This window comes from Eleutherodactylus coqui, chromosome 5 (genome assembly GCF_035609145.1).
Source record: "Eleutherodactylus coqui strain aEleCoq1 chromosome 5, aEleCoq1.hap1, whole genome shotgun sequence".
NCBI classification, from domain to species: Eukaryota; Metazoa; Chordata; class Amphibia; order Anura; family Eleutherodactylidae; genus Eleutherodactylus; species Eleutherodactylus coqui.
In genome coordinates, this window is record NC_089841.1 from 30,447,803 (window position 1) to 30,460,990 (window position 13,188).

The following is a 13,188-nucleotide window of genomic DNA, read 5'->3' on the forward strand; positions in this document are numbered from 1 at the left end:
GAAAAAAGTACTGACACACCTAAAACGATACAAGCCAGACATAATATTCTTGCAGGAAACACACTGGAAGAAAGAGGGGAAGGGAGAACTGAGAGCACCATGGATAGACGCATGTTACACGGCCTCACACACATCAGCATCACGAGGGGTAGCTATCCTGACCAGAAAAAATATGCCACACACAATACTGCAAAGCATAGCGGACCCAGAGGGAAGATACCTAATAGTGAGAATCAAAATGGATGAACAAACGTACGCCTTGGTGAACGTCTATGCCCCCAACACTGACCAACCAACATTTTATGTCACACTAATAGAAAAACTACAACCATATCTAAGCGACAGAATAATCCTGGGGGGCGATTTTAACAGCATACAAGACGAAACACTAGACAGAACGGGACCATCTACCCAAGCAACTTCAACCACACATGCACTACTAACACTTAAAGAACAACTCAGCGTATGTGACCCATGGCGACTCTTGAACCCCACCAGCAAAGAATACACATGCTGCTCCAACGCCTACCACTCATTCTCACGCATAGACTTCTTCTTAATATCAAACAGCATTTTTGAATACCACTACCAATCGGAAATTCACCCAATATCCCTTAGCGACCACGCACCGATAGTAATAAGACTACAACTGAGAACCCCGCAAAGGCTAACCAAAATATGGCGCTTCCCCTCATTCCTATGGGAATCAGAGGACTTTAGAGCATACCTGAAAATCCACTGGAACAACTACGCAGACGACAATAATGCGCATATAGACAACACAAACCTATTCTGGCAGGCTTCAAAAGCAGTGATGAGGGGCCACATCATAAGCTACTTGTCCCATAGGAGGAAAAAATTCCAAACGGAGTTTGAGGCACTACATCATTCCCTCCTAGAAGCACAAAAGGAACATACGAACTCCCACAATGACAACTCATACCAAACCCTTCTTACAGCGAAACACCTACTAAATACGTTTGTACACACCCACGCACATTGGCAAAACCAATTAACAAAAAACAAATTTTACAGGTGGGGTAATAAGACGGGACGCTTGCTAGCCAATTTGTCCAAACAAAGACAGCCACACAAGCCAATATTGACCTTAAGACATATTAATGGGGATAGTCTTACAACAAAACAAGAAGAGGTGGCTCAAATACTGCACGAATACTTCGAAAATCTATATAGGGCAGAACCAACAAACGTACAAGACATAAACAACTTCTTAGAATCCGTGAATCTACCAAAACTAACAGAAGAGCAAAAATCCCTACTAGACGCCGACATACACGAGGAGGAGGTACGAGAGGCGATCACAACAGCACAAGGGGGGAAAACACCGGGCCCCGACGGATTTTCCGCAGAATATTATAAAATACTAATAGCAGACATTGTGCCAGTCCTGACTCAACTCTACAACACAATATACACATACAATACACAGACAGAAGACTTTGGAACATCGAGAACGATACTGCTCCCCAAACCAAACAAGGACCTGACAGACCCAAGATCTTACAGACCAATAGCACTGCTAAACTGTGATTACAAGTTTCTGTCCAAGATACTAGCCAACAGACTCCAGCTAATCCTCCCATCCATACTAGACCCAGCACAGAAAGGCTTTACACAGGGGAGGAGTGCTCTAAAGAACATCAGAGCCGCCATAGCGGCGACGGTGGCAGCACAAAACCCCGAGGGCCAGACTACGATGCTACTGAGTCTGGACGCAGAAAAAGCCTTCGATAAGATGGCCTGGCCATTCTTAAACATAATATTGGAAAAAAGAGGTTTTGGACAGATCTTTGTGAATTACATAGACACGACGCAAATGAACACCACTACCACCCTCACAGTCAACGGCCTTAACACCCCCAACATAGATCTATTTAGAGGAGCCAGACAAGGCTGCCCTCTCTCACCACTGTTATTTAATCTATCAATAGACCCCCTACTTAGATACCTGACACAAACGACACTCTTTACAGGGGCGACCTGCGGTGGTACTAAGATAAAAGTTGAAGCATTTGCAGACGACCTCCTATTGGTGATAAATAACCCCAGGGAAACACTAACCCCCATATTACAAGAAATCAAGAAAATCGGTAAACTCTCGGGCTACACTTTAAATCTAGACAAAACAGAGGCCTTGCTTCTCAGAGGACCGGCCAAACCCCCGTGGTCAACACAATATCCATTCAAGTGGGAAAAACATGCTATACAATACTTGGGAGTACAAATCACAAGAAGCCCACTCAAATTATATAATACAAACATAGAACCCCACATCAAAAAACTAGAAACTACCCTAAACACATGGAAAAACTTTACGATCTCTTTCTTGGGAAGGATAAGCCTAATAAAAATGATAGAATTTTCCCGCTTATTATACATCCTACACTCGCTACCTATATTTTTAAAACTAAAAGATATAAAAAGAATAAACTACCTATATAGGAACTTCATATGGGGGGGAAGAAGACCGCGTATCGCGCTCAAAGCGCTACAGAAACATAGAGAGAACGGAGGAACTAACTTACCTAATCTCAGAGACTACAATCTAGCAGCCCAGGCGCGAATCATCCACGACTGGATTCATGATAAGTCATATTTCACAAACAGACCACTTGAACAAGAGATGGTCGGCACAACACGACTCCAGAATATCCTCCATCACACATATGCAGAACTCCCAGAAAAAACTAAAAAGAATCCCTTGATACTGACGGCCTGGAAAACATGGAATAAACTGCGCAAAGATAGCCAAACATCGCCACAAACATCACTGTATTTGTCACTAATGAACAACCCCAACTTCCAGGACGGTAATCCCCACAATATATTTGTGGAATGGGAGGCCCAAGGAATACACACTATAGATAAACTATTGCACACAAGAGAACGACGAGTTTTAACACACGACGAAATGAAACAAAAATACCCCGAACTCCGAATTCCACTATTCTCATACCTGCAAGTCAGACATTACATCACAGAACTCATACCACGACTACAAGAACCTGATTGGGTACAAACAGGCGACACATGGATGACCAGGAAAACGGGTCCGCGGGGCATGATCTCAAAGCTATACAGGGCAATAAGAAATATGAGAGAACAGGAGGATATTGATCCGGGGGTGGGCAAATGGGCCACGGACAACCCCGATTTCACACCGACACTGATAATGAAATCCCTAACCTCGGCACATAGGTATTTACCATCGGCCAGGTTCCTAGAGATGAGATTGCAAATTGTTCATAGGTCATACCTAACCCCAAGCAGAGGATACCACATAGGAATTTACAATACCTCAAACTGCTTCAAATGTCAAGCACCACACGCAAACCTATACCACAGTTTGTGGACATGCCCCTCAATACAGGAATTTTGGACACGAATAGGTGACTACACAAAAACACACCTGACGAACTTTTGCCCACAAGAACCAACATGGGCAATACTTGGCTATTTAGATCCCGAAATCTATCACTGCTCAAGGGGTGTCAGGAAATTACTGCACTTCATAGCAGCGGCAGGACTAAAGGCCATTTTACAGACATGGATACAACCAACAGGGCCTCCATTTAGACTGTTCCTGGACAAGCTAGCGTTTCTGTTTCAAATGGACTGGGCAGAAACATCGCTTTTTAAAGAAAAAAAGGTACAAGCCTTCTTTGAAACCTGGGCGAGTTTCATTCAATTATTACCACAAAGGGTAAAAGATAGACTGAGAAGCTCCTTCCACTATACTTGCTGGTTCCAGGAACAGGTGGCAATAGGAGACATACCTATCTAGGGTGAAACACAGACCGTGCCGTAGCCGTGCGGGGCCTCCACAAAGTTTTGCAGATCCTCAGAAACAGGTCAGTAGACCAAAAAAACAAAAACCTGTGGTCAAAGTGGGTCAAAAGTTTTGATTTAATATGTATAATTTGTTTGATTTAATGTTTTATTTTATGTTTTATAAAAATACAAAAAATGCAGGTTGATACAAGATACAAAGAAAAATCCTGCAAAACTACGATAACACTGAATGTATGTTTTAACCTGTTTAATAAAGACAAATTTAAAAAAAAAAAAAGAATAGTCCTGCCAAATCTCACACTTGTACAACATCGTACGTTTCCCGATGTACAAACATGAAATTTGGCAGGAGCATTCTTTAGGTCCTAAATAGAAAAAGTAAAGGGGTCACAACTCGATTATTCAATGCTATTTGCAAAAGTAAGTGCACCCCTATGTAATGTTACTTCCCGGTATCATAAAAGCATGAAATTTGGCACAAGCATTCTTTTGGTCCTGAATAGGGGTACTCTAATTGCGCCAAATTTCATTGGGAAGTTACATTACATAGGGGTGCACTTACTTTTGCAATTAGCATTGAGTTGTGACCCCTTTACTTTACTTTTCCTATTCAGGGGTCGGGGGTAGCATGGGCCAAGGTAACTCTCGAACTTTACAACGCCGCAGGCTACTGTAGCAGTAGGACTGTTGGAACAGAGATCTTCTGTAGCCACATTCTTATGCTACACTTTGATGCAGCAGCCATCTACCATGTAGTCGCTGACTGGCATCACTCTATGACCGGGATGTTTACATATCAGCAATCAGTAGATATGTATTGCTTTAATCAACAATTGTCTAGTGGGTGGCTCCACTAATCCAACTAACAGTTTTCGGCATGGCTGGCTGGTAACACTTGCTTCACTTGCCAGGGGCACATGCCCACTTCTCCCCAGCTACAATCCAGCTAAATATGTCTATTACCTGGCGATGTGAGCGGCTGGTGGGTGTCCATCATGGTGTCCTCGTACAGATCCTTGTGTCCTTCTAAATACTCCCACTCCTCCATAAAAAAATAGACAGCGACATCCTGACACCTTATAGGAACCTGACAACACAATATACAGTCATTACCCAGAAGCCTCCAGTGCTGTTACTGTATAATGTCCCAGCATTCCCTGCAGCATCACCTCTCCAGTCAGCAGCTCAATCAGCTTGTTGGCGAGTTCTAGAATCTCCTGTACATTGATGTCCTCGTGTATCAGAGGGTGAGGTGGGGGCCCCATGATTGGGCTCAGGGGTCTTCCCCATCCATCACACACAGGGGCCCAACAGCCATCACTAGAGGTCTTCTTCACTACTGTGTAATCCTATATATGGGGAGACATTAATAAATATCACTACAGATATTTCCATCATCCCTCCAGTGACGTCATCTGTTATTACCATTGCTAAGAGTGATGTAATGTGACATCATCAGAATCTCTCCCCTCTCCAGTGACATCATCTGTTATTATCATTGATAAGAATGATGTAATGTGACATCATCAGAATCTCTCACCTCCCCAGTAAGCTGGAAGATTATCTCTAGGGTGAGATTTAATACATTCTTCACCATCTTGTTTCTCTCCTTCTCCATCTTTGATGAATCAATCATGTAGGGATCTGAATGAAAGGAATACGAACCAATACAAAAACTACAAAAAACAAAACTATAGAATAAGTTTACTGAAGATAATAAGGGGAAACATTTAAAAGTGTTTTTGCATTACTTAAAATTGCTTCACAGCCCCTGTGTCCTTCCTGGTTGCTGCTGACCAGGACATGTGACTGCTGCAGCCAATCACTGCCCACAGTATTCACCTTTTATAGCCAGTGATTGGCTGCAGAAGTCACGTGTCCTGATCAGCAGCAACCAGGAGGAACAGAGTGGTTGTGAAGCAAGTTATGGGAGAACCTCTTTACGGAGATAATAAAGGGAAACTGTTAGGAGGTTTTTGAAGCCCGAACTACAGACAGTACAAAATCCCGACATGTTCTCCTCACCCGGATCAGTTGGACTGATTGCCGAACTCTGCAGGGAGAAGGCGGCAGCGACCGCCCCGATGACTCTTCTCCAAGTTCAGAGCTGCTTTTTCCAGTGTTTTCTCTGAAGCGCTGCAGTGTTTTAGAGCACAATATAGATATCTGCAATGTACATGCGTGTTGGGATATATGTATGACATCGGGCGGCAGAATCCTCCTGACAGGTTCTGACCTCAAAGCTCAACAACCAAAATGATGGAACCGGCTTATCCAGCAAGTGCCAAACATAGACGACACTAGACAGATCCCACTAACAATAATGGATGGCATTTTCATGGACAAAATAGTGCACACATTTTTAACCTCTTAGTGACCATGCTTCTTTGCACCTTAATGACCAGGCCAATTTTTGGAAAATCGCTCCTATCTCTGTCCTCTCATAAACTCTCTTGGTGAGGGGCTAGAAATACATGGGACTAATCCAGTGCTGTAGTTATTACACAAATCACAGGGATTGCAGTGATGGGTATATCACAGCCATCGATGTTGGAAAGGACCAACCACTGTGGTCCCTGCTGGTTACTATGCCAAAGTCACTTTGGCATACGCTTCTACTACGCATGCGCTGCCATTTTGTCGGGGAATGCGCAGATCAGAGGTGGTGCCCGGCAGTATCGGAGGTTTCAGGGGACATTAGGTGAGTATTTTCATCTCCTCTCACGGATCCGATCAGTGAGGACAGATGAAACTTTTACTTTATTTCACTTTAAAAAAAAACCAAAAAACTTTTCCGTGATCGCTGATGTCCATCGGACCAAATCATCTTTTTCTTTTCGGACCAAATCGACGCAAGACATCATAGAGGAGGGAGGGGAGTAGTTTCATCTTCCCTCATGTGATCGCCGTTATCCATTAGATTACAGAAATCACGCGACCGGGAGTCACTTCCCGCAGCCCCAGATGAAAGGTCTAGGTAAGTGACAGGTGACATAAGATAGGAGTGACCGGTGACATAAGATAGTGACAGTAGTGACAGAATAGTGACAGGAGACATAAGATAGTGGTTACGGTAGTGACAGAATAGTGACAGGTGACATAAGATAGTGGTGGCGGTAGTGACAGAATAGTGACAGGTGACATCAGATAGTGGTGGCGGTAGTGACAGAATAGTGACCGGTGACATCAGATAGTGGTGACAGTAGTGACAGAATAGTGACAGGTGACATCAGATAGTGGTGACCGTAGTGACAGAATAGTGACTGGTGACATAAGATAGTGGTGACAGTAGTGACAGAAAAGTGACAGCTGACATCAGATAGTGGTGACAGAATAGTGACAGGTGACATCAGATAGTGGTGACGGTAGTGACATAATAGTGACATAATAGTGACTGGTGACATCAGATAGTGGTGACAGCAGTAACAGAATAGTGACAGGTGACATCAGATAGTGGTGACAGTAGTGACAGAATAGTGACAGGTGACATCAGATAGTGGTGACAGTAGTGACAGAATAGTGACTGGTGACATAAGATAGTGGTGACAGTAGTGACAGAATAGTGACAGCTGACATCAGATAGTGGTGACAGAATAGTGACAGGTGACATCAGATAGTGGTGACGGTAGTGACATAATAGTGACTGGTGACATCAGATAGTGGTGACAGTAGTAACAGAATAGTGACAGGTGACAACAGATAGTGGTGACAGTAGTGACAGAATAGTGACAGGTGACATCAGATAGTGGTGACGGTAGTGACAGAATATAGACAGGTGACATAAGATAGTGGTGACGGTAGTGACAGAATAGTGACAGGTGACATCAGATAGTGGTGACGGTAGTGACAGAATAGTGACCGGTGACATCAGATAGTGGTGACAGTAGTGACAGAATAGTGACCGTGACATCAGATAGTGGTGACAGTAGTGACATAATAGTGACCGGTGACATCAGATAGTGGTGACAGTAGTGACAGAATAGTGACCGGTGACATAAGATAGTGGTGACAGAATAGTGACAGGTGACATCAGATAGTGGTGACAGTAGTGACAGGTGACATCAGATAGTGGTGACAGTAGTAACAGAATAGTGACAGGTGACATAAGATAGTGGTGACAGTAGTGACAGAATAGTGACAGGTGACATCAGATAGTGGTGACAGTAGTGACAGAATAGTGACAGGTGACATCAGATAGTGGTGACGGTAGTGACAGAATAGTGACAGGTGACATAAGATAGTGGTGACGGTAGTGACAGAATAGTGACCGGTGACATCAGATAGTGGTGACAGTAGTGACAGAATAGTGACAGATGACATCAGATAGTGGTGACAGTAGTGACAGAATAGTGACAGGTGACATCAGATAGTGGTGACAGTAGTGACAGAATAGTGACCGGTGACATCAGATAGTGGTGACAGTAGTGACAGAATAGTGACCGGTGACATCAGATAGTGGTGACGGTAGTGACAGAATAGTGACCGGTGACATCAGATAGTGGTGATGGTAGTGACATAACAGTGACCGGTGACATCAGATAGTGGTGACAGTAGTGACAGAATAGTGACCGGTGACATCAGATAGTGGTGACGGTAGTGACAGAATAGTGACCGGTGACATCAGATAGTGGTGACGGTAGTGACAGAATAGTGACCGGTGACATCAGATAGTGGTGAAAGTAGTGACAGAATAGTGACAGGTGACATCAGATAATGGTGATAGTATAGTGACCAGTTACATAAGATAGTGGTGAGGGTAGTGACAGAATAGTGACAGGTGACATCAGATAGTGGTGACAGTAGTGACAGAATAGTGACAGGAGACATCAGATAGTGGTGATGGTAGTGACAGAATAGTGACCGGTGACATCAGATAGTGGTGACAGTAGTGACAGGTGACATCAGATAGTGGTGACAGTAGTAACAGAATAGTGACAGGTGACATAAGATAGTGGTGACAGTAGTGACAGAATAGTGACAGGTGACATCAGATAGTGGTGACAGTAGTGACAGAATAGTGACAGGTGACATCAGATAGTGGTGACGGTAGTGACAGAATAGTGACAGGTGACATAAGATAGTGGTGACGGTAGTGACAGAATAGTGACCGGTGACATCAGATAGTGGTGACAGTAGTGACAGAATAGTGACAGATGACATCAGATAGTGGTGACAGTAGTGACAGAATAGTGACAGGTGACATCAGATAGTGGTGACAGTAGTGACAGAATAGTGACCGGTGACATCAGATAGTGGTGACAGTAGTGACAGAATAGTGACCGGTGACATCAGATAGTGGTGACAGTAGTGACAGAATAGTGACCGGTGACATAAGATAGTGGTGATGGTAGTGACAGAATAGTGACAGGTGACATCAGATAGTGGTGACAGTAGTGACATAATAGTGACAGGTGACATCAGATAGTGCTGACAGAATAGTGACAGGTGACATCAGATAGTGGTGACAGTAGTGACATAATAGTGACAGGTGACATCAGATAGTGCTGACAGAATAGTGACCGGTGACATCAGATAGTGGTGACGGTAGTGACAGAATAGTGACCGGTGACATCAGATAGTGGTGACAGTAGTGACAGAATAGTGACCGGTGACATCAGATAGTGGTGACAGCAGTGACAGAATAGTGACAGGTGACATCAGATAGTGGTGACAGTAGTGACAGAATAGTGACAGGTGACATCAGATAGTGGTGACAGTAGTGACAGAATAGTGACCGGTGACATCAGATAGTGGTGACAGTAGTGACAGAATAGTGACAGGTGACATCAGATAGTGGTGACAGTAGTGACAGAATAGTGACCGGTGACATCAGATAGTGGTGACAGTATTGACAGAATAGTGACAGGTGACATCAGATAGTGTTGACAGTAGTGACATAATAGTGACAGGTGACATCAAATAGTGCTGACAGTAGTGACATAATAGTGATCGGTGACATCAGATAGTGGTGACAGTAGTGACAGAATAGTGACCGGTGACATCAGATAGTGGTGACAGTAGTGACAGAATAGTGACAGGTGACATCAGATAGTGGTGACAGTAGTGACATAATAGTGACCGGTGACATCAGATAGTGGTGACAGTAGTGACATAATAGTGACCGGTGACATAAGATAGTGGTGACAGGGGTGACATAATAGTGACCGGTGACATCACACGTCTTCTATGGTCTAGATGGTGGATAGAGTTATGTCGCTCACCGGTGGATCCTCCGTGTTTCTCCCTACAATTTCTGCGTTCGCTCCGGACGTTCTGCAGGTTTTTCTCCTCTTCTACAACTCCTGACTGGCAGTGAATGTAATAAACAATGGCGCTGCTCTCCATAGACGGCGCTTCCCTGTGTGGGAGACTCACACCGACCTACAGATGACAACGTGCTGCCTTCTTCCTGTCACTGCAGAAAGCCCCTGAACTGCTGTCTGTTGGAGATCCCTCAGTGGGCCCCTTCCTCACAGCCCCTATAGGACTCAGTGGCCAGTGCAGGGTTACAGTGATTAACCCCTAAACTCCTAATTGTCCCCCCTGCTGTGTGAGCAGCACATGTCACCTCTCAGGCAGTGAAAGGGTTACTGCTGGTAACTTCAAGCAGCGACTCCCATCATCCACCAGGGTGCGCCGGCTCCTTCATGAGGTCCCATCATACGGCCTGCTGATGGCAGAAGTTCTCACAACCCTCCTTTACCTGCACCGGGGTAGATGCTGGAATGGAGGGGCTCCTAGGAAGTCTGAGTATAGGAGGTCACATGACTGGGAGGGGAGGGGCTAACTAATAATGTAGTTCTGTGGGCAGAGAAGAAGAGGAGGCTTCTGGGAGGGCTGTGACTGGAATGTAGGAAGACTTGGTCTTGTTGCTGCCAGGATTCCTCTTCCTCTATTTGAGAATGCTGCCCCCTCCTGGTCAGATTTGCTCGATCCTTCAGCCCCCAGGATTCCTCTTCCCCTGTGTGAGGATGCTGCCGCCTCCTAGTCGGAAGGTCCCGCTCCTTCACCCCCCAGTATTCCTCTTCTGTGTGAGACTGCTGTCCATTCCTGGTTAGATGGGCCCAATCCTTCATCCCCCAGGATTTCTCTTCCTCTGTGTGAGAATGCTGCCCCCTCCTGGTCGGAGGGTCTCGGTCCTTCACCCCCTAGGATTCCTCTTCTTCTGTATGAGGGTGCTGCCCCCTCCTGGTCAGAGGTTTCTGGTCTTGCACCCCCCAATATTTCTCTTCCCTTGTGTGAGGGTACTGCCCCCTCCTGGTTGGAGGGTCCCGGTCCCTTACCCCCCTAGGATTCCTCTTCCTCTGTGTGAGGATGCTGCCCCCTCCTGGTCGGAGGGTCCCGGTCCTTCACCCCCCAGGATTTCTCTTCCTCTGTGTGAGGATGCTGCCCCCTCCTGGTCGGAGGGTCCTGGTCCTTCACCCCCCAGGATTCCTCTTCCTCTGTGTGAGGATGCTGCCCCCTCCTGGTTGGAGGGTCCCGGTCCTTCACCCCCCAGGATTCCTCTTCCTCTGTGTGAGGATGCTGCCCCCTCCTGGTCGGAGGGTCCCGGTCCTTCACCCCCCAGGATTCCTCTTCCTCTGTGTGAGGATGCTGCCCCCTCCTGGTCGGAGGGTCCCGGTCCTTCACACCCCCAGGATTTCTCTTCCTCTGTGTGAGGATGCTGCCCCCTCCTGGTCGGAGGGTCCTGGTCCTTTACCCCCAGGATTCCTCTTCCTCTGTGTGATGATGCTGCCCCCTCCTGGTCGGAGGGTCCCAATCCTTCACCCCCCAGGATTTAGTATCCCCCTGTGTCCTCAGTGTAGATCCGGCTGCAGTAAAGGACTCTTATCTAAGGGCCTTTTATACCAGCAGATACATTGCTGGTCGTTCCACCAGAAATCACTCAGAATCGTTCCGTGTTTCACATTCGCCGTATAAGTGAGACGGAGCGACCGAGCGCTGATTAACCCTTTATACCTGCAGGGAATGAGCAAACAGCGATCAATGCTTGTTCTCCGTTCCATCGTCTCGCAGTCAGACTGATCGATTATGGCGCACTCTCACTGGTGTGAATGATTTGTAGATGGATTATCGCTCTGTCCCCTCCCCCACCCCCTCCCCCGCCGTTATACTTGTGAGATAATTACATGATTTTTTAGCGATGTGAGAGTGAGTGAAAACGCAGAATAATAATTTTCAATGGTTTCCTTCCCATCTGCGATGTTTTCCCGATGCCGGCCCTATATTTCTGTGTTTTGCTCTTATCTCCCATGTTTCCCCATGAAGCCTCCTGTCTATCACTGAACACGCGATGCGTTTCTAACATCAGATACTCCTATTGGCTATCGCAAGCCGTAATGTTGTGTTTGCAAGAAAAAGCATCGCTGACGCTCAGATGTCTCATGAATAGAGATGAGCGAGCATGCTCGTCCGAGCATTAGCATACTCGAAGGTACTCGTTACTCAAGTGAGCACCACGCGGTGCTCGAGAAAATTTGACCCTTTCCTCCCCACATGCTTTTTTTAGCCAATGAACATGCAGGGAAGGCTTTGGCAACTCCTGCTATGACGTGCCAGCCCTGTGCACGTCTATAGCAGTGATTGGCTGGCCAGATCAGGTGACCTACAAGCATAAAAACTCAGGTCACCTGATGCTCGCCTCACACACAGGCTGGATTAGCTGAGGGACAGAGCTGCTGCTAATCAGGGAGAGGGATAGTTTAGGTTAGAGGTTGCGTTCAGGCAGGGATCATTTTTCCAAGAACCCAACAGTCCTTTTTAGGACTACAACTCCTCTCATTGTGTGCATCAGCAGTTTGCCTGGCTGGGAGCAGTAGTGCGCACACAGTATTCTCAAGCATCCCGGCTATATACTGCAGACTGTTACCAGTTTTATGCAGTATACTGCTAGTGGTATACACTAAGTAGATAGGAAGTAACAAAATTCTTATCATTTTTCATATTTTCAGATTTTTTTGGCTTAAAGCGTATGCCAAATCCCCCTGTGTGTCTCCTGTTAATGCACACTGTCTAACAAGTCTGTACGGAGTTTACAGGGGTTTTTTGGGGCTTAAACCGTACGCCAAATCAACCCATGTGTCTCCTGTTGATGCACACTGTCTAACAGCACTGTACGCAGTTTACAGTGTCTAATTTGGGCATAAACCGTATGCCAAATCCCCCTGTGTGTCTCCTGTTGATGCACACTGTCTGACATGTCTGTACGCAGTTTACAGTGTCTATTTTGTGCTGAAAGCATACGCAAAATACCTCGCAGTTTGCGTAGCATTTTCACGCAGTGCATTATACAACATGATGAAGACTAGTGGTAAGGGTAAAGGACGTGGATGTGAGCATGCGAATGAGGGTGTGGGCAGAGGTCCTGGGCGGGGT

General features: G+C 45.9%; 1 protein-coding gene across 1 annotated transcript in view; it reads right to left on the minus strand.

Moving 5' to 3' along the window:
• Positions 1-9,290, minus strand: part of LOC136629108 (zinc finger protein 420-like) — a 31,191-nt gene extending 21,901 nt beyond the window's left edge. Inside the window, exons 1-3 of the mRNA XM_066605242.1 lie at positions 5,354-9,290; positions 4,983-5,162; positions 4,777-4,900 (exon numbers count right to left, since the gene is read on the minus strand). Of these exons, the coding sequence (XP_066461339.1) occupies positions 4,777-4,900; positions 4,983-5,162; positions 5,354-5,449 (400 nt within the window). The 5' untranslated portion in view covers positions 5,450-9,290. The remainder of the gene's footprint in view (positions 1-4,776; positions 4,901-4,982; positions 5,163-5,353) is intronic.
• Positions 9,291-13,188: the final 3,898 nt, after the last annotated feature.